At 39.9% G+C, this 21,469-nt stretch overlaps 2 protein-coding genes across 3 annotated transcripts in view; both read right to left on the reverse strand.

Annotated features, from left to right (window-relative positions):
• The window catches only part of FYB1 (FYN binding protein 1), a 144,287-nt gene extending 140,701 nt beyond the window's left edge, over nucleotides 1-3,586 (reverse strand). For both annotated transcript variants that reach the window (XM_024578526.3, XM_024578525.3), the window contains exon 1: nucleotides 3,480-3,586. In XM_024578526.3, the coding sequence (XP_024434294.3) occupies nucleotides 3,480-3,482 (3 nt within the window). In that variant the 5' untranslated portion in view covers nucleotides 3,483-3,586. The remainder of the gene's footprint in view (nucleotides 1-3,479) is intronic.
• Nucleotides 3,587-12,975: 9,389 nt separating this feature from the next.
• Nucleotides 12,976-21,469, reverse strand: part of C9 (complement C9) — a 40,915-nt gene continuing 32,421 nt past the window's right edge. Inside the window, exons 9-11 of the mRNA XM_024578401.4 lie at nucleotides 19,993-20,171; nucleotides 14,472-14,700; nucleotides 12,976-14,063 (exon numbers count right to left, since the gene is read on the reverse strand). Of these exons, the coding sequence (XP_024434169.3) occupies nucleotides 14,041-14,063; nucleotides 14,472-14,700; nucleotides 19,993-20,171 (431 nt within the window). The 3' untranslated portion in view covers nucleotides 12,976-14,040. The remainder of the gene's footprint in view (nucleotides 14,064-14,471; nucleotides 14,701-19,992; nucleotides 20,172-21,469) is intronic.

Consider the following 21,469-nt stretch of genomic DNA (forward strand, 5'->3'; position numbering starts at 1 on the left):
GGTAACCGTAATGTTTTACTGTATTTATTAAACCATAATATTTTAAAAAGAGAAGGACATGAGAAGAAAGACAGGGCAGATGGAATGTACTTTGAAGTATTAGGGAAGTGGTATTGACATTGCCAAATGGAGAGCTGGGGCCCACGCCCATCCCTTTCGAGAACTATGGTGCTACATGCTTGCTGTGTGCCACATTCTGCTCTCGGACGTGGCCCTCATTTTCTCCTGCATGCATCAACACGTAGAGGAAAGGGATCTCCTAGAACTGAACCTCTCATCCTTGGCTTTAAACCCACTTGTCAGGGTGCAGAAGAAAATTTTAACACATTGGGCAAGTTCTTGCTGCAAAAGGTGGGTGGATGGCCACTTTTGCTGTAGGGCAGGGTAAGAATAGGTCAGGGAGTAGGGGTTGGGGGTGAGCCAGGTGGAAGTTATGGATTTCTATTTGGGGAATTGACATATCATTTAGGACTGTGGCCCCCTCCAGCTTACAAGATAAGGACAAGAATCACAGCTCTGCTGGAAAGAAGTGCGTTGGAACCCCTGGTCTCAGAGGAGTCCTTCTAGATCAGATTTTAAATATTCTGATTTCCCTGCGGCCACTAGCCTGCCACTGGGTTTCCATTACAGCCCCTCAAGTTATTTGCAGGTGCTCAAAATCATTGTTCTCAGAAACCCTACATTTGTTCTCTAACGTGGCTGCGTTCAAGTTTGAGGCCACAGTTTTGAAGGATGAGGGAGAAAAAGTCAATATTTAAGTCCCAAACCACAAACCAGCTGTCTGGTGAGGATGCATGTCACTTCAAAGGTAGCCCTGCTCTCAGAAAGTACGCCAGGTAGGAAGGGCCCTCACTCCTTCGCTTAGGAGCCCCTGATGACTGCCAGGTGAACAAAATAAGGTGAAATTCTTTGTGGTGGTATTTGTGACTAATCAACTGAGTGGCCGCTGCCCAAGTGTTGAAAGCACCTCTTGCCGCTCTCCTCTTGCTCATCCTCTAGTCCAGGTTTCCCTGCAGATCCACTCTCTCCCTTCCTTCACACCTGCCATTTCCTCTGCTAGACACGGTCTTTGCCGCCACCTCCCCCGGGTCCGACTCATTCTTCTCACACTGATGCAGCAACTCTCAACCCGCATTGCACAGCCTTCCCCGCCCCCCTCCCCCACCATGGCCAGGTTTCAATGTAACTGGCCTTGACAATGGCTGTGACTCATAAGCTGGTGAAGTGCTGCGAATGTGCACCCAGTGTTGATGGCCACTGCATTAGTCTACACGTCACCTCACCAGACCCCTTCCTCAGAGGACGTCTCTTCTACGTACTCTATCTCAGCTCCTTGGTCGCTACCTCTGAGGTCACTACAAGGTATTTACTTTCATTAGCTTTCGCTCTATCCACTTCCAGGAAACAGTGGTCTCCAAGTGCTTGGACCAGCCTGTGGTGTTGGTGTCATCAGAAAATTTATTAGAATTGTGAATGATCAGGCTGCCTCCCTGACCCTGCAGGTGACTTAGGTGGTCACTGACATTTGAGACCCACTGCAGGAAGCATAAGCCCCAGGAAGCCGGGACCTCACCTATGTGGTTAACCCTGTGTTCTCATCTAGCCGAGCCCCAGCATGGGGTAGAGGCACAAGGTAAATTAAACCCTGGTGAATGAATGAGTGATAGCACATTTCTTTTGTCAGTAACTCACACGTGAACTGAAAGGTGAATGATAGAAGCAAAATAAACTAACAAAAACCCCAAACACATATTTTACTTCTTTCTTAAAACCTTCTATGATTTATGTATAAAAGATTTTTGTCCTCATTAAGCATGAACATACAAAACTTTGTGCATTATTGGATATCTTCGCCTACTCAACATTTTTTTTTCCAAAAAACTCTGCAAATTGAAATGTACCTAAAATGCTTATTTTGTGAACAGGTGTGATTTTCTATTGTTTCCATTTTAGGACTGCGGAGTGAGCTGATCTAAAGCATCAGATGAAGTCAGTCTCCGAAGGAGCAGATGTCTGTGGGACAGAATCCTATTGCCCATGGCCTTTCACTTCTAAAGCGTGGAATCTTTATTACGAAGAACATGGGGGAACACCTGTGCCGACTCTGTACTTAATTGAGCAGCTTGAGAAAGAGCTGGAAAGACTGGATTGAGGTTGCCCAGGGCGTTAGGGGAGGCTGTGCCTGGCACCTGGCACTCCTTGCCGCTGCGTGGCTAACACCCATCCATCTGAGTAGCCTTTGGGCTTGTCCTCACAAAATCCCGTTTACTTTTGTGCTTCATTCCCACAGGTTTCCAGAGTACTTAAGGTCAAGCTGTTTTCTAAGAATCCTGGACCTAAAGATCCAGTCTGGAAATACTAAAGGGACTTATCGGCCCCACCTTTATAGGTGATTGCCTTCCTCTTCCAGGTGTGGTGGCAGGGAGGGGCCCACACTGCTCTGTTATTTCTGGCTGTGCATCCCTTTCCCTGTGACTGCAACCCAGATCCCCTCTCTCCTCCCCTCCCCCGTGGTGAGATTACACTCTCTCACTTCCACACTCGCCTGTCCTGGCACAAGAGCTGCCAGACTACACTTCCCACGAACCCTTTGCCCTCTCCGTTTCAATGCCTGCCATGAGTCCTGGCCACCCCACCCCTCCAGAACCCATGAGTCATTGTCCCAGTCCCCATCTTCCCACTGGGAGCTGGTAGAGGAAGCAACCCTCCTGATAAGAGAGGCCATAACCCATCTCCAGTGTCTGGGGGCTGTGGGGTAGAAAGTGGGGGCATCAGAACACCACATGTATAAGAACACAGCCAATTTTTACAGAGAAATAATAGGAAACTTTGTAGCACAATATAATGCTGTAGTTCAGCTACATTATAGGTTTAGCTAGTTTTCCTGGTACTACTGGGGACTCAGTCACAATTTTAAGTGTGCCCTGAATAATGACTTTCCATTAACCTTGGGGACACAACCTGCCCCTAAGGTTTGGATTATTTGGACTTTGTTTGCTTCTCTTAATTAAAATAATGAAAATGCATTTTTTTTTTTTAAAGCAAACGAACTCTTTTTGTAAAATCCACTGTGTTGTCAAAGCGGCCCTTAACACCAGCAATATTGCCTGACACCGTTCATTGGGTTCTCTTCTGGGATCCAACATATTCACGACAGGAACCCTAACATTACTCCTTCTGGCCTCCAGCTCTCTTAACAGGCAAAGACCAAAAACACAACTTTTCTTTCTCGAGCGCATAGCTCTTCCTCTGCTCTGAAGGCTAGAATCAGAAAAGGGAACTCCTGAAGCTGCAGTCTCTCAGTTGGTATAATGAAGACTCAGCAGCTTTACTAGCAAATGGAGCAGCATGGGACAAGCCAAAGGAGGTCTGGCCTTAAAGCACCCCTGACCCTCTCTGCTCTGCGCAGATGAGCTGAGTTCACCTGAGCTGAGCTCATCGCCAGGAGACCAGGGAGAGCCGGAAAACCGGTTACTTACCATTTTTACTGAAAAGAGTTGACGTACTCAGCCCACGGTGACCCCGAAGATGCTGTAACTTGGGCAGTGAATGTGCAAGTTAGCTTGGTAGAGTGCACTTCCTTTTTTGAACTGTGTGGTCTGTCCAGTTTTCACACATTGATATGTAAGGTTGATTTGCATGTTATCTTAGCCCTCGGAGCATTTGAATTGCTGGCCAGGTTTATCTAGCTTTTATACTTTAACAATAAGAGAAGAGCTCTAGGTGAAGCTTCGAAGTCAGAAAATTGACACAAAATTTTTTTAAAAAGTGCCTCGGTGTTAAAGTCTGCGTATATTATTAACCTGGTTTATATAAAGTCTGCACATGTGGGTCTGCCTATCTCTCTACCATCTATGAATGAAGGACCCACTCTAAAATGTTGAGAGTGGCTTACTTGGGTGGAGGGGTTATTATACATAATTCTTATTTTGTGCTTTGCTGACCTTTTGACTTCTCTATTTTGAGTATATGGTGCTTGTTGAATACATAACTATAACCTTTAAAAGAACAAAAGGATCACAATCATTTTAATTACCATTTCCAAATATATAAGCCATTCTCATCAACATTTAAATGGTGGGAATATTCATAAGCTTATCATAGAATGTCATTGATTTCATTACAAACATAAAGCACAATTTAATCTAGGCTCATGTGTTAATTTTTCAGTAATTTTTGTTAGTATCAAACACCTCGATTGCTCACACTGGTGAACTAGATATTCTTGAGTTAAGGGCATGGTATTTGGTCCCAGGTAGTTGGATTAACCACCAATCAACTGTAGTACCTATCCAAACATATTCTGGCATGTAGATTTATTTCTTTTATTTTGAACATCTAGCCTGTTCCTAAAGTAATGTCAAAGGCAGAGGATCATCTTAGTTCCTATTGCAGAGGAAAGCCAAAATTCACCTGGGGTTGCAAATCTCTAGAAATTCTTCTAAGTACTACCACATTTATCTGGTGCAGGGACACCAATTTCTCCATTTGATGCTGACCTAGTACTAATTATCCCATGGCAATACAAAATCCTTTATTCACAAATGTTCCTCATTTATTCCTTAAAATGAAAATGTTTTTCAAAATCGAGGTGTGGTAGGAAATATGGACTGAATCATTGCCAGGACAACACAGGAAGGCAGGGCAGGGGCAGATGTCAGGGGTGGAAAGGAACCTGATGCTGCTTAAACTTGTACATATTTAAGGAGAGGTGAGGCTTGAGGAGTCGTCAGGAGCTGGGCGGTCGTCAGCAACCTGAAATTGCCCAGTCTCGGCCACGTAATGAATGTGTGATGAAAGAATGAAAGAGAAAGGTAAGATAACACAGGCCTGGCCATAGGCATGCCATTAGACAAAGGCCACTGCCAGAAGATGTGGCAGTGGAGATACTCTTTAGCTTAACCAGAAAGCCTCTCATTTCACTATTTGCAGACCAGCGATTATCACAGTGATGGGGCACCTTAGAGTCTAAAGCAGTGGGTGTCAACCTGGCTGGCCATTAAAGTCACCTGGAAGTTTTTTTAAAAGCCCAGTTCCCAGACTTTTACCCCAGACTATTAAAATAAAAATCCCTAGTTGTGAGATCAAGGCATTAGTATTTTTTGAAGTTCCCTAGGTGATTTCATGGTGCAGGACTCTGGAAGGAGGAGCACACAGGTAACTCATCGAGTGAGATGTTAGGTCACTAGGTGTGCCTTGCAGGGAGAAATAATTCAACACTCTGATACTGTTTACTATTAAGTTTTTCAACATATTTTCACAATGCACTACATAATAATTACTTATTCTTGGGAATTCTATGACTTTCTCTTTGTACCAGTAAGCTGGACAAAAATTACATGCTAAACAGCTGTCTAGCAATTTCCATGAACAATGTAGCTGATGGGACAAGCTGGTTAAGAGAAGTTCGAATTTCAATTCCTTCACCTGAATTCCATTTCAGTTTCTGCTTATTTCTACATGCAGGTTAAGGTAATTTTTAGTTGTAATTGACATAAATTCAGCAGTCTCTCAAAAGCATACACTTAAGAGAAGTATTTTGGCTAAGAGAAAAATAGGTAAGGTCTGAAGCTCCCAACCCTAACTCAGTATCTACCAATAAGTTTATATTTTTAGTTTTTGTAACATAATCACTTTACTTCAAAGAATTACTTCAAATATTACACTATGTGAGTGTATTTTCCGTCAAGTCAACTAAGAACTGAAGTCCTTGAAACAAGAAATGAAATAAAGATGACAATGTACTGACAGAATCTAAAGGAGATAGTTATATTTTCCTGGCTTGGGTGCTGCCACTATTCCTGCTGTGGGAGGAAGAAGTAGCTCAGAGGAGGTGAAAGTGGTTGAATTCTTCAAGTACTTGGGCATGCATTCTCTCGTCATAAGTTTGCATTCGAGAACACTGTTTTTGTTCAGGCAGTGGTAACATCAGTCTGTCCCCTTGCTGTTCCCTGAAGGTGACAGCTAGGTGGAGACTCTGACCCAGACACAGTGCAGGGCTGGCAGAAACCAGCTTCATTTTTAAAAGTCAGTTGACAGGAAAATAGAGGAAGATAGCCTTAATGAAAATTCATTATTTAACAGATTTTGTCAAGGTTGTATCTGACAGGCTTTAAAAAGCACACGGTAGAAATTCTTAGTAAAGAAGGTTAGAAATACTCTTTTACACGATTTCTGCTTTATCACCTGAATGGCTAACATTTTAGGGTAGAAACACAAGACTGTCTACATGAGGGGGTTCAACACCAACATGCCCGGATAAAACCCTGGAGATAAGAGAACATGAGGAGGTTGAGTCTCACCTCTTCCAGCAAGCCTTCCCTGCTTCTTGCTCATTCATCTCCTCGTTTCTCTGAACTCCTGCAGACTGCATCACGAAATGAAGCTCTTTGCTACATTTACCTTTTATAGTTCTCCTGCTGAATTGGCTGCACTACGTTTGGCTCCCTAGCTAGATCTGAAACTCTTTCAGTGTGAGCTAATTTTTATACTTTCTTCTGTCACCCTAAGATCCCAGAGCAGTGTTATTTAAAAAAAAATTTTTTTTTGCTCATGGTTTCCTTTCAGAATCTGATAAAAATCAGTATATTCTTTGCACATTAATTCTGCATGTGCACAGCCTCCCTTGAAGCCTATCACTTATGGGGAGCTGGGGGAGAACTCGTGGCTAAAATCTTGTCAGACGCCGTGATGTGACCACTACATCGCTGCCCTTTGATGATGAAGTAACAGCACAGAAATGTTAAGGGGCCCTACTAGTTTCCAGACTAGGAGTCCAGTCAGCTAAAACATCATTATTTTGTACACTTGACTCTTTTTATAAATGTGCTTTTGAATTCTGCCAGCAAAAAACAACTCAGACTCACAAAATAGATTCATAGAAATTCAAGGAAATTCTAGTCTCTCTGCTTGGATAGATATGGAATAGCCAAATGGAATGTGGCAGGGAGAAAGCAGGATATGACCAGGCATGCTTAAAAGGGTGTGCAGAGGGAAACAGGCAGTTCCTTGATTTGGCTTATTTCTCTTTCACTTTTTGTTTTGAAAACAAAATGGGTATTTTTTCACTCTTGTACTATCTATTTTTAATAAAAGGAGTCCATAACCCTTTCAGAACATCAATGCTCCTGAAGAAATAACTTATTGATCAGCATCAGTTCAAAATGAACTCATCCTCCAATAGGGGAGTTTCCACTATATTCAGTAGGATGACGAACTTCCATTTAAACTCAACAAGGGAAGGCAAGAGTTGTCCTTACAATTTAAACCCAACCCCAGGCAAAATGTTTACTAAACTCTAAAAGAACTGTTGAAGTAAGAAAATGGAAAAAGCCCTAAAATTTACTTAAGAAGTCTTTTGAGAGCAGAGAGAATAAAGAACAAAGCTTATAGAAGAATTCTGTTATATGTTAATTTACTTCTTACTTTCTTCTTCTATTTTGGCTATAATTTGTATCTGACCCTCCTTTTGGGTTTTCAGGGACTCAGAATGTTCAGTGAGGTTTGATAGTCTTCTATTTTTCTCTCATGGCTTTTCTATTCTCTCCTCAAAGCTTTTCACCTCTTCATTCCTTGTATATTCTTCCCCAAAGCAGAATCCAAGTTGTAATTCTTTTATTTCACTGGGTTTCCAAGACAAAGAGATTTAACTGACATTATCAAAATATAGCCCTCTTTGGGTTAGTCTTTGTCCTTAACAATTTGTTAGGGGTGATTTTAATTTTAATGAATGAAAGAAAACAAAGGCCCTATATGTAAAAAATGGATCTATTTTTGTTTCATCCATTCATCCATCCATTCATTCATTCCCAGTTTCCTTTCCAATAGAAAGATTAGGCCAGAATGTTTGGAAAATAACAGACATGCTTTGGGATTTTATAGACTCAGAGAAGATGACAAAGGGGAAAGCAGATCACTCCATAATTCCCAAAGTTCTTTCCCTTTCCCATTGTTGGTTAATTGCAGGTTTGAATATACTAATGTTCCTTAGCTGTTGACTGGTGAATTTTAAAATAGGAATATTTCTTTCAGTCCAGGATGAATATTAGTGAGGACACACACCTTTTTTGTGCTTTTAGAATATAATTTCAAGTTTGTTTAAAATAGTAAATTTGAAAACATTTCCAGATTTTACTTTTTGCTTGAGTTTCTTTTGTATTTTTTTTACACCTTAGAATTACCCTGTTTTCTTTATTTGAAAAGTTAGTCAAACTTAGTCTTTTTTACACTCTACTGCTCAAATTTGAATTTGTCAGGCAGGAAGTTAACCTAAATACATAATTATTTATGTCCTAATACAAATTAGCCGTACCTGAGTGTAACTTAATGACAATTTTTTCTTTTGGTCAGAAGAATAGGAATATTTCAAATTGCAATTTTATCATACTTTTTGGAACAATACTATTACTTACTATTGCTACAAGAAGGACTTTGGAATATTTATACTAGCTATAAAAGCATATTTACTGGAACACAATTTGTGAAATAATTCAGTGTTATCTTGACCCTCTTTTCTATTGTTGCTTCCAAGCTGATTGGCTTTAGTAGACTAACACAAAGTTTAAAAATCACTGATCAACAAACGATACTGGGAAAACTGTATATCCACATGCAAAAGAATGAACGTGAAGGCTTACCTTATACCATACACAAAAAATAACTCTAAATTGATCAAAAACTCAACATAAGAGTTAATAAAACTATAAGATTCTTAGAAGAAGATATAGGAAAAGCTTATGACATTAACTCAGATCCAATGATTTCTTGAATATCACCTCAAAGACATAGGCAACAACAAAAAAAGTAGATAAATTAGATTTCTTCAACACTGAAAACTTTTTAGGACTTACAGCTAAGATGGAGGCATAGGTAGATGCGCTTTGCCTCCTCGCACAACCAAAAGAAGGACAACAACAAATTTAAACACAAAAAACAACCAGAATTGCCAGAAAATCAAACTGTATGGAAGTCGGACAACCAAGGAGTTAAAGAAGAAACACTCACCCAGACCAGTAGGAGGGATGGAGATGGCCAATTGGGTGGAGAGGACTCAAGGCAAGGCAGAGGCTGGCAGACTGGGCAGTTCCACATCTGCGTGCAGATAAACAGGGAGGAACAGCTGGGGAGTGAGACCGACCCTCCAACCCAGGGTTCCAGTTTGGGGAAATAAAGCCTCAAAACCTCTGATTGAAAACACCTGTGGGGGTTGAGATGGCGGGAGAAACTCCCAGCCTCACAGGAGAGTTCCTTGGAGAGACCTACAGGGTCCTAGAACGTACACAATCCCACCCACCTGGTAATCATCACCAGAAGGGCCCAATTTGATTGTGGATATTGGGGGAAGTGATTGAAAGACGGCAGAGGGTGGAGCAAGCTGCATTATTCCCCGCTCAGACCCCTCCCCCATATACAGTGTCACAGTGCAGCGACGTGGGTTGTCCCACCCTGGTGAACACCTAAGGTTCTGCCCCTTACAACGTAACAGTAGTGTGGAGACAAAAAAAAATATGGCCCAAATGAAAGAACAGATCAAAGCTCCAGAAAAAATAAAACTAAGGAATGAAGAGATAGCCAACCTATCAGATGCTCAGTTCAAAACACTGGTAATCAGGATGCTCACAGAAATGGTTGAGTACAGTTGCAAAATAGAGGAAAACATGAAGGCTATGCAAAATGAAATAAAGGAAAGTATACAGGGAACCAACAGTGACAGGAAGGAAACCACAACTCAGATCGATAATTTGGAGCAGAAGGAAGAAATAAACAGTCAACCAGAACAGAATGAAGAAAGAATTCAAAAAAATGAGGAGAGGCTTAGGAACCTCCGGGAGAACTTTAAACATTGCAATATCCGATTCATAGGGGTGCCAGAAGGAGAAGAGAAAAAGGAAGAAATTGGAAACTTATTTGAAAACATAATGAAGGTGAATTTCCCCAATCTGGCAAAGGAAATAGCCTTTCAGAAAGACTAGGAAGCTCAGAGAGTCCCCAAAACGTTGGACCCAAGGAAGCACACACTAAGGCACATCATAATTACATTACCCAAGGTGAAAGACAAGGAGAGAATCTTAAAAGCAGCAAGAGAGGAGACAGTTACCTACAGAAGAGTTCCCATTAGACTGTCAGCTGATTTCTCAAAAGAGACCTTGCAGGCAAGAAGCGGCTGGAAAGAAGTATTCCAAGTCATGAAAGGCAAGGACCTACATCCAAGATTACTCTATCCAGCAAGGCTATTATTTAGAATGGAAGGGCAGATAAAGTGCTTCCCAGATAAGGTCAAGTTAAAGGAGTTCATCATCACCAATCCTTTATTTTATGAAATGTTGAAGGGACTTAACTAGAAAAAGAAGATGATCAAAACTGTGAACAGTAAAATGACAACAAACTCACAACTATCAACAACTGAACCTAAAAAACAAAAAACAAAAACAGAAACAAACTGAGCAAACAAGTAGAACAGGAAAAGTATCATAGAAATGGAGATCACATGGTTAGTTACCACCTGGGAGGGGGAGGGGGAAAATGGGGGAAAAGTACAGGGAATAAGAAGCATAAATGGTGGGTACAAAATAGACAGGGGGAGGTTAAGAAGAGTATGGGAAATGGAGAAACCAAAGAACTTGTATGTATGACCCATGGACATGAACTAAGGTCGGGGAATGATGGTGGGCAGGGTACAGGGCAGAGGGGCATAAAGGGGAGAAAAAAATGGGACAACTGTAATAGCATAATCAATAAAAGATACTTAAAATTTTTTTATACATCAAAGGACTATCAGTAGTGTGAAAAGGCACTCCCTAGGGTGGGGGTATTTGCAAATCATCTATTGATAAGGGATTAATACCTAGAATATAAAAGAACTATTATAACTGCAAAACAAAACAAAACAACCTGATTAACAACCAGGAAAAGGACTTGAATAGACATTTCTCCAAAGAAAATGTACAAAGGACTAATAAGCACTTGAAAAGATGCTCAACATCACTAATCATTAGGGAAGTGTACATCAAAACCACAATGAGATATCGCTTTACACTCATTAGGATGGCTGTTACAGAAACAAGAACAAAAAACAAACAAAAATAATAAGCATTGTTCAGGATGCGGAGAAATTGGAACCCCTGTGGATTGCTGCTGGAAATGTAAAAGGGTGCAACTGTTGTGGAAAACAGTATGGAGGTTCCTCAAAAATTAAGCATAGAATTATTACCTTCTGACCCTGCAACTCCACTTTTGGATATATTCTCAATCACATTAAAAGCTGAGACACAAAGAGATGTTTGTTCACCGTGTCCATGGCATCACTACAAACAGCCAAAAAGTAGAAGCAACCCAAGTGTCCGTCAACAGAGAAATGGATAAACAAGACGTTCTATAGATATACCACCGTGGAATATTATTCAGCCTTTAAAAAGCAATAAAACTCTAATATATGCTTGAAGACATTACATGAAGCTCCATTAAAGGACAGGTGTTCCATGATTCTGCTTACATAAGGTACCTGAAATAGTCAAACTTATAGAGACAGGAAATAGAATGGGAATCACCAGGGCTGGGGAAGTAGGGAATGGAGAATTACTGTTTAATTGGTACAGGGTTTCAGTTTGAGGTAGATGGTAGTAATGGTTGCACAGAAATCATAGAGTAATTAATATCACTTCAAAATGGTTAAAATGGTACATTTTATATTACATAGATTTTAGCACAATAAAACATATCTCCTCTTACAAAGATCATTGAACCAATTTAGAGAGAGAGTACTAAGCCACTCTGCCATAGGCCATTACCCTCAATTTTCAGATTTAATCTTCATGGTTGTCTCATGTCACAAATGCTAGAGTCATGTTTGGGAGGATTTGTACCAATCGCCTTGTGTGCCAACAACAGTAACAGTTACCAACACGGCTTGTCTGTCAGGTGGCAAGGTGATTGTATTCATTATCTTAAAGACTCAGTATAACTTATGAAGGAGATGTTATCATCCTGGTTCTGTAACTTCTCTATTTTTATACAGTTCCCCGTTCTCTTCCCTTGGGCCTTTCACTGCTCTTAGCATGGTGGTGGGTAATACATAGGAGGTAGGAGGGGGAGGGTTGTGGGACAGACAGACAGATGTTTCTCCTAAGAATTATTTGTGGGTGTGTATGGGGGGCAGAGAGAATCAAACTAAGCTGACCTGGTCTTTTATCCATCATGCTGGGCTGGTTTTTCTAAATAAACCACTGGGAAATGAACCCGGGAGCTGCCATGGGGGCGGTTGTACGCAGTGCCCCCTGGCACGCACACAGGGCCCTGGGGCAGGCAGCAGTGAAAAGCTGGGCGAGGATGCGGACCCACACCTCAGAGATACTAGTTGTCAGGTATGGGTTGTCTGTCTACCACGTGGTCTGCTGAATAAATAAGCAACCTAAGTGTTAAGTACAAAAAGGGAAACATGAAGCAATACCCTTTTCTATTCTTTTCTATTAGGCCCAAGGGAAGATGAATATCCACCCAGCTTCTCCAGGTTCTCCTGATAATGAATGGGGTTCGGTGCGATGATCTGAATGTCTGGTCAGGGCTGCGGAGGACTCTGCCTCACATGTCCTCTTCCTTGAATTTGTGGTGTGCCTTGGCAGAGAGCAGGAGAGGGTGGGGGGCAGATATACTCCTCCAAACTAGGACTTCCCTTCTCAGGAGTCCACTTCTCCCAACCACAATCCGGGCTGAGTCTTGTCATGCTCAGCAGCCAGGAGGTCCTCATCACAGAGCCCAGTTTATGTGCACCCAACATCCTTATTCTTCCTGGTCCACTGAGGTTTCCAAGGGCAGGGAATTCTCTTGAGCTCTCCGGGCTATTTTATACCCTAACGGGCCCAGCACCTTTATTTTTAGAGAATCATCTCTATATCAGACCTAATATACTAAAAAGCATCCCATATCTAATAACCTTTTTCTTTGTTGTTAAAAAACTTGAAATTAAAAATTAAAAAAAAATTGTTCACCAATAAGTAGTTTATTTACTATGATCTCTCAGCAATCATGTGCATTCTTGAGAATTTCCACAGAGAAAAACTAGCTTCAATCATTTAATAAATGCATGAAATGTTTATTAGTGAGAATGACAATTAATGGACTCAACATGATATATACTGTTGACATTTAATTAAACATTTATTAACTTAGATTTGCATTTTTCCCTTTGTACTTTGAGACTTTCTTTTTTCCTTCCCCCCTCCCCCTTTTCTTTCCTTCCTTCCTTTTTTTCTTTTGTCCTTTCAGTTATTGGATCTTTGCAAAGATCTCAGGCCTTAACTCCCGAGCTAGCCAATGGATAAAATAGTGCAACCAGCTCCCTCAAAGTTTCTTATGTGTAGCTTTATTTTATACAACTCATAAGGGTAGGTATTACGTTGGATCATATAAATCACTGTTTTCATTTCTTTTTTCTTGGTAAAATATGACAATTTAATCTGTTTGGTTACAAATCCAATAACTTTCCTGTGGACAGGTAGAGTTAAACTGGAGAGCTAAGACCAATGAGCAGAGGGCTGTGCCTGTGGTAGGTGCTCAGTAAGGATTTGCTGAGTGAATGAGTACACTCATTCACATACAAATGAAGGACCAAAAAAGATGAAACTAAATAAACAGAAACCAAACTGCATGGTGCACACTTGGTTGTGGAACTAGCGGGATATATTAGTCCTACAAAGCACTTTGGCAATTGCTTTAGTCTTTTTAACCAACGTTCTCTTTTCCATTTAATTACATTTTGTTAGCAAGAGATTGGCATTGCCTGTGGGAGAAAGCAGTCCTGGCATATCTCATTGCTGACTCTCCTCCTTAGTGAAGTGAAAAGAAAAACGGAAACATCACAGGAGCTGCAGGAGGAAAAGAAGCATCGTGGCTCTGAGAGAGACTGCAAAGGTTGGTAGAAATTTCGTGAGGCATGTTGCTTTCCATTTGGCAGCAAGGACGATCTCTACCGACAGCATCTTAAATCGAAAGTCCTGGTGTTCCTGATCTTTTTCCTTCCCTGTGATCCCAGAGAAGTCAGCAACTCTATTTCTCTCCAAGTGACAATTCTAGAGAAAACAGAGGATTATCAAACCTTAAGGATTCACAGGACTTGAACTTTGGGTCCGTCCACCCATGCATTTATCAATCCCCTCAGCCTGTGACATACTGTGATGTGCCAGATTCTGTCTAGGTGCTGGGAAGAGTGTAACATTTAAGATACCAGACACACTTCCAAACTAGAGGGGATATTCACCTTGTGTAGGGAGAGTAAATGTGACTAGTGACAGAAGAGAAAAATAGGTAGGAAGTGCAGGTCCTGCGTACCAATAGCATGGATTTGGGGAGAATACAAAAGCTTTTTGAATTGCAAAGCATCAGGTTGACACTTAAGATAAATGAGACACAAATTGTCAGATTAAGTAACACCCAAATACATATTATTGTCCCTAATGACACAAATCACTTGTTCTCACCTGGAGGAATTTTTCGTTCACTGATTTCACAGGCAATTCCCTCATATGTGAGCGGGCAAGTACACACGCATTTTCCATCCAGCAGGAGCACAGTACCCCCGTTTTGGCATGAGTGGCATTTTTTTGCACTGTATTCATTGACATAATCTTCAATGGCTCTTTCCAAATTTTCTTTCTTTTGGTATGCATCTTTTATTGTCAATGGAATCAGATTATATATAGGAGACAGCTGCAAGCAAGCAAAACATTTAATTTTAGGTCTTTTCTTTTAGGTCTTTTCCTACTGATGGAGTTTCTAACATTCTTCACAGAATTATTTGTTCATTAATTAACTAATTCAGCAAAGGCTTAGTGAAGGATTGTTATTGCCAGATATGATTTAGCTTGTAAGACTCTACTAGTGATGAAAGTCAGTCATAATCTCTCTAGTCATGGAGATGATGTTATGGAAGTCAGGAGACTGGTATTAAAATAATCATATAGATACATATAAATAGGAACTACGATATTGCTATAAAAGATGGGTATATGTGTTTTAAAAATGAACAGACATGGATTTAAACTTTTGGCGGTATAATTTATTGGCATACTATTTTCTGAGGTGTTTTTGTGTCCCCCCCTTCTCCTCTTTCAGAATATAGCCAGGTGTTTGTCTTGTTTAAGAGGAAGGTTGTGTGCAAGGCCAAGTCCAGAATGCTCTGAAAGTCAACTCTTTATTGACTTATTTCTCTAAAAGCTTAAACTCATTGGGAAATTTTTGCTGGGAAAAGTGTGAGAAGAAGGCCAGTGAAGGAGAAAAGTCTTCTAGACCAGGAAGGGGACAGAGTTAGCATGTATCCCAAGTAGCAGGAAAGCATCATTAGATCCCTAGCAGTTATTTTGGTCTGGAAGGCTGGGAACCACCTGACTTCAGGTGAGCACAGAATGCAATCCACAAGGTTGTCAGGGTGACCACAGTGGACTGTACACATACAGAGCTCCCATTCCTGTTTCCCCAGCAGAGGTGTCAGGATTCTTGTATTAATTTCAGCCACAAGGAAGAACTTCCCTGAACTCCATCCAACACAGGAATGAAGGATAAATTTTCCTTCCTTCATGGAGGGATGGGATCTTGATGTCAAATCTAATTAGACTTAAAGAAAATGAAGGAAAATGATTTTGCACACTTACATTTCTGGAGTAAGACACAAAGTTGCTACAACTGAATCAGGGAAGCTTGGACAGGCTTTCCTGAGAAAATGACTATTAAGCTGAGATTCGAAGGTGTTGAGCAGAAAAGAAGAGTATTGTAGTCACACAGTGAAGAATTCGAAAAGTTTGTATAGCGGAGGTACCCTTGCTTCTTGGCCTTTTGGCTAAGATCAAGTGCATAATGGAGGTACCATAACATATATGAAAACTTGGAACATATGTCCATTAAGTGTAAGCAAATTTCATTATGTGACTATAAGCAGCTGTTTCAGTGAAAGAATTATAACAAAGGGAGGCCCTTTGGTGGCATAGCTCTTTGAAACAAGAGACCCCAAAATTTACAAGAAATTGGAATCTAAAGATTCAAGAAAGAACATAGAAAATATATACCAGGAATTCCTGCAGAAGATTAATGACAGGGTAGATATTGTCAACCAATCCTCCTGCCAGGCACAGGGAGAAAGCTGAACAAAGTACAACCAAAATGAAAAATCTGCTCGAAGGCCCCGGAGGACGAACAAGGTGACAAAAAAGTGACAAGGAAATAAAGATCTGGGAGGTGATGGAAATTCAGTGAGGTGAGCCCAGTGTTTCGGGGCCACTGGTCCCCTTGGCATATTTCCTAACTGAGGAAGAGGCAGTCAAGTGGCTAAGTGGCAGACAAAACATATTACTGGACTCTGGGGGAAAGGTTGGAATTCAGGACCAACAAAAGGTCCCTACCCAAAGGACTATAGTCCTAGAAGCAAGAGGCAAGTGGAAGTAGCATAGCCCTGGTAAAGACTGCATCCTGGTTTGGGTTAAAATAACCCTGATTTATTAGTACTCTGAAGCTTTCCGGATGTAAATATATCTTTCCTTGGGAGGAAAATAAAATTATCTCAGGTCTCACGCTACTTCTATAACAATTTTTAAAGTATAATCTCCAGCCCACAATAAAAATAACTAGGTCCACAAAGAAACAAAGCAACATGATTGAAAACCATAGAAATAATAGAAATTGAAGGGATTAGCCAAGGAACATACATGCATTACCCATAGACACAGACAACAAGGTGGTGATAGCCAGGGGGAAGGGAGGGGTGGGGCAGGGTGGGAGCAGGCCAAGCGGGGGGACAGTGGGGACATCTGTGATGGTGTCAACAATAAAAATAAAGTAATAAAGTAAAAAGAATAAAAAGAAATAATAGAAACTGGAGACAGAGCAAGGGGGGGATGAGTAGATTTAAGTTATTAGACATAGATTTTAAAATAACTTCATAAGCAGGAAGATAAGACAAGCTTGCAAATGTTAGTAGAGAACAGGAAATTATTTTTCAAATGGAAGTTCTGAAAAAATAAACAGATATAGGAGAAGTTGATACTATAATAAACAAATTAATGGACTGGTTAAAGGGCAGATGTGGCATAATGGAAGGAAAGTTAATGACCTGAAATATAGGTCAGAAGGAAAATGATCGACAATGAAGTATGAAAAGATAAAAGTTTGGGAAATTCAGGAAAAAGGCAGAAAACATTAAAAGTGAGAAGGTAAAAGATGTGTATCATTTGAGTCCCAGAAAGAGAGAATATATAAAAAGAAATTTTGAAGAATGGTGGCAGAGAATACTACACAGGTGGTGACAGACATCAATACCCCCTTAATGAAGAGCAAGATTAAACATTTTTCTTTTTGCATCTAGGTACATCAGAGTAAAATTGCTAAAAAAAAAAAAAAAACCAACAAAACCCACAAACAATGATAATGAAGAAAATCTTAACAGCGTAGTAAAAACCCATAGTACTTTGAAAGTAGACTGACATTTGATTTTCATAGATATAAAAAAATATGCCACCAATCAGTAATACAATTTAAATTGTTCTAGAATAAAGAGATAGTCATAGGAAATTTTTTAAAAAGCAACTTTCTAACTTATAACACACACACACACAAAATAACTGTAGGTTTATTGTAGGTAAAAATATAAAAGCAAAACAGTAAAGTGAAGGCAACATATAGGAGAGCATCTTTAAGACCTTGAGGTAGAGAATGACTTTAAACAGGACACAAAAGCACTAACAGTAATGAAAAGAAATATACATTTAACTATATCAAAATAAGAAAAAATCAGTGTGATAATTTCTGGTAGCATGCCCCGAGAAGGACGCAACATCGCTTTGGGGTCATCTTACCAAAAATATACAACCTTAATCTACTCTGAGCCTAAACTGAGAGACTTTTGATACCAGTGATCAACACTCATCAAAAGTATCAAGGTCGTGAAAGACCAGAAAAGTCTGAGGAATTGTCACAGATTGGAGGAGAATAGAGGGATGTGACCGCTAAATGCAGCGTGAGATCCTGATTGGATCCTGGAACAGAAAAGAGGACAATGGGAGGGGGGGCGGGAACTGGTGATATTTAAATAGGGCCCATGGTTTACTCAACGTGATTGTTCTGAGTTTGCTAAAAGGCACCATGGCTATGTAAGTTGTTAACATTTGGGCTCCTGGGTATAGGGTGTATATGAACTCTGTGGTGTTTTTGCAATTTTGCATTTTTGCAAATGTCTGTACTATTTGGGCAGTTTTATGGTAAGTCTAAAAGTATTTCAAACTAAAAAGTAAAAAAGAGGACATCGATTATTAAAAATACCATTAAAGGGTGAAAGTCCTCAAGTGAGAGAAGACATTTCTAACACTTTCAAGCAGAAGAGTCTCTTATCCAGAATATGTTAAGCACTTCCATAAAATCAGTGACTGTCCGCCAGCATAGCTCTTTATGGATTAGTGCGTAGGATATGAATTTCAGCTATGTCGCATTTACTTGGAAGAAAGAAACCACTTACCAGCATTGCCACATTGGCGCAAACAATGTAAGCATGTGGTGGAATTCTTTTGATTCTTAAGAAAAGAAATTCATCTTGTTTTACCCTTCAAAGGAAAGTCAAGGCCAGATAATCTAAGACACAGGAATAGGGGGTCATGGAGACAACACAGTTTGGATGAAATGCACAAACAGTGTTCAGAGAGATCGAGAGGAAGGACATGCAATGACGGCAGTTTTAGAGGAACCTCAAACCCCAGAGTCAAGGGATCCCACAGGAAGACAAATAGCACGTCCAAATGTACTTTGTGACGTTGTCCCGAAGAGCCACATCTTTTCTGATGAACTTTGGCCTTCTGTTAAGTAAGAAAATAGTTATAAATTCTCTCCTATTCTAACTCTGTCATTCTACCATTTGTAGCTAGGTATATTTTCAGTGGGTGTAGTTGATCATAAAACTTGCTAAAAGACAATATAGTTTAATATTAAGTACTTGGGATATTATGTTAAGTATTATATTATTATACTAAGTGTTGAGGTTTCTTATGGGCTTCCAAACTAATTAAACTATATGTACCAAATGTAATTTGTTGATTGGATGAGTGTTATTTCCATCCCATTATAGGAGAGTTGGGAAGGATTTCCACTCTGTGGTTAGAACTATAATGACTGGGACATGGAGCACTGCAGCCCTTTAAAATACTGATGCTCTTCAACATCTGGTGCATCATTTTCAAGTTGCACAATATAACAAAAGATCGTAGGTTAATTGGTTCATAATTACCCAAGTTGTTCCAGAAATATATGTGGGGAGATAAGCGTGGTGGAGGGAAAAGAAAAAAGGAGAACTGAGAATAGAAAAGGCAAGATGAAGGAAAAAGCAACACAAAAGCCCCAAATATGGGAGAACTCACCCATTTGCCCAAGGTAGGTCACAAATTTGGTTATATTTTCTAGCTCCTTGAGTCAGACACTGAATTTAATGATCACAAGCATTAAAAAAAAGAACTTCCTGATTCCCAAGAGAAACCAAATGATCCTTGAAACTGAGGTTAAGGAGTAATGTCTCCCCTGAGTTTTCATAGAGGAGACCTTATGAACTTCCCTTGCCCTAAGGCCTTAATAAGTACTTCTCTGTGTTGGAAGTGGTAGTGTGATGCCACCCACAGACGAGGGCAACCAAGGGCAGAGTGCACCTATCTTGTGCCAGTCTGTGCAATAAGCTCTGTATGTGCAATGTTATTAAATCCTTAAAAGAAACCCGGAGCCCTGGAGAATTCAGTGTTGCAGAAGTCAGAAGTGACCACTCATTTGGTGAGGGACAGCGACCCAAGCTCAGCCTGGGTTTGTCTGATGCCCCACTCTGTGCCTTTCTTCTCTGCCATGCATCTTCCTGGGGACCAGATGGACATGCATTCAAATGCTCACATCTCTTTCAGATGAAAGAACTGTTCATTTGAACCAACAGTTACATGTCATAAGAGAATGACAAAAATCTCCTATTTGAAAATACACATTCCTTACCCTTTCATTTATGAGCACTGGAGCATCACTTAAGGAAGACGCCCAGTTTACAAAGTCAGTCACATCTACCGTTTTGCCTCCGCTGAGAAGCTTCTCTTTCAGCTGAAGTGCATATTGTTTAGTTCCTCCCCTGATGAATGAAACAACATTACTGATGATGCTCTCGCTGGTGATGTTTACTGAGAAGAGACAGAGAATGTAAGTCAGGGATTTTTCATTCTGTGATACTTGGTAAACATTTATTGAGCCCCTTTTATATAGTCTAATATATTTATTGAATTTTACTTATAAGTATTATGTATGTAACTTTTTCAGCCCAAATCTCCAAAGGCAACTTTTATTAGTAGCTGATTGTAGACTTCAATCATCTTTTTCTTAAAAAAATGGTACCATGATTGAGATACATGGGGAATTCAAAGTTAACCACTTATGCACGTGAACACATGAGAACTAAATGTGAATTTAAATGTACTGTGTAATATTTTTTATTGCCGAATTACCTTCATAATTATATTTTATATTGGCTTGCCTTAATTTATTTTAATATTATAAAAAAATCAAAGGGTACAAAAAAATTAAGTGAAAAGCAAAATTGCTTTCTACTCCAAATGCCTACCCATTTTCTCCCCCTGTCTTTCTCTCTAGCCTAAACCACTTTTAACAAACTTTTGTGAATCTCTTAGACTTCTGAATTTTTTGAACTAGAAAAAATTTTCAAGGTGATTTTTTTAACCTTCCTGAATTTTGTGGGCAAGAAAGCTGAGACTCAGAGAGTTGGAATGACTAGCTGAAAATCACACAGTTTAAGGCTTAAATGTTGAAATTATGACGTGTGATGGAAAGGTCAGTTTTCCATTCATCAGTGGTTTCCAATCATGGCCACATGTTAGTGGTTGTTGTGCTTTAAAAAAATCAGGCTTTTCTATTTTCTGCTTCCCCACTATCTGCAAAGGTGAGTCTTAAACATTTGTATTTCAGAAAATGCTCTCAGGTTTTCCTGATTAGAGTAAAACTTGAGAATTCCAGCACTGCCTCATCAACAATGGAAGTAATATTTATACTAAAGATATTTATATTTTTAAAAAGGCTTATGAACTGATTTAATGTTAAGGATGGATTAGGGATTTCTTTATTTCAGTTTTATTGAAACATAATTGACACACATTGTATCAATTTAATGTGTATATCATAATGGCTTGACCTATATGTATTGTAGAATAATTACCACAATAAGTTTATTTAACATACATCATATCATACAGTTACAGTTTTTTGTGTGTGAGGTGAACTTTTAGGATCCACTCTCTTAGTAACTTTCAAATATACCACACAGCATTGCTAATTATATGTAGTCATCATGCCGCATATTACACCCCTAATACTCATTCCCTTGTGATCGTAAGTTTGTACCGCTTGACCAATTGAGTGAAGTTGGATCAGGGATTTCAAGTCAGGTGGAAGGCTGAGTTAGAAAGAG

The sequence above is a fragment of the Desmodus rotundus genome, chromosome 1, assembly GCF_022682495.2.
Source record: "Desmodus rotundus isolate HL8 chromosome 1, HLdesRot8A.1, whole genome shotgun sequence".
Classification (NCBI taxonomy): Eukaryota; Metazoa; Chordata; class Mammalia; order Chiroptera; family Phyllostomidae; genus Desmodus; species Desmodus rotundus.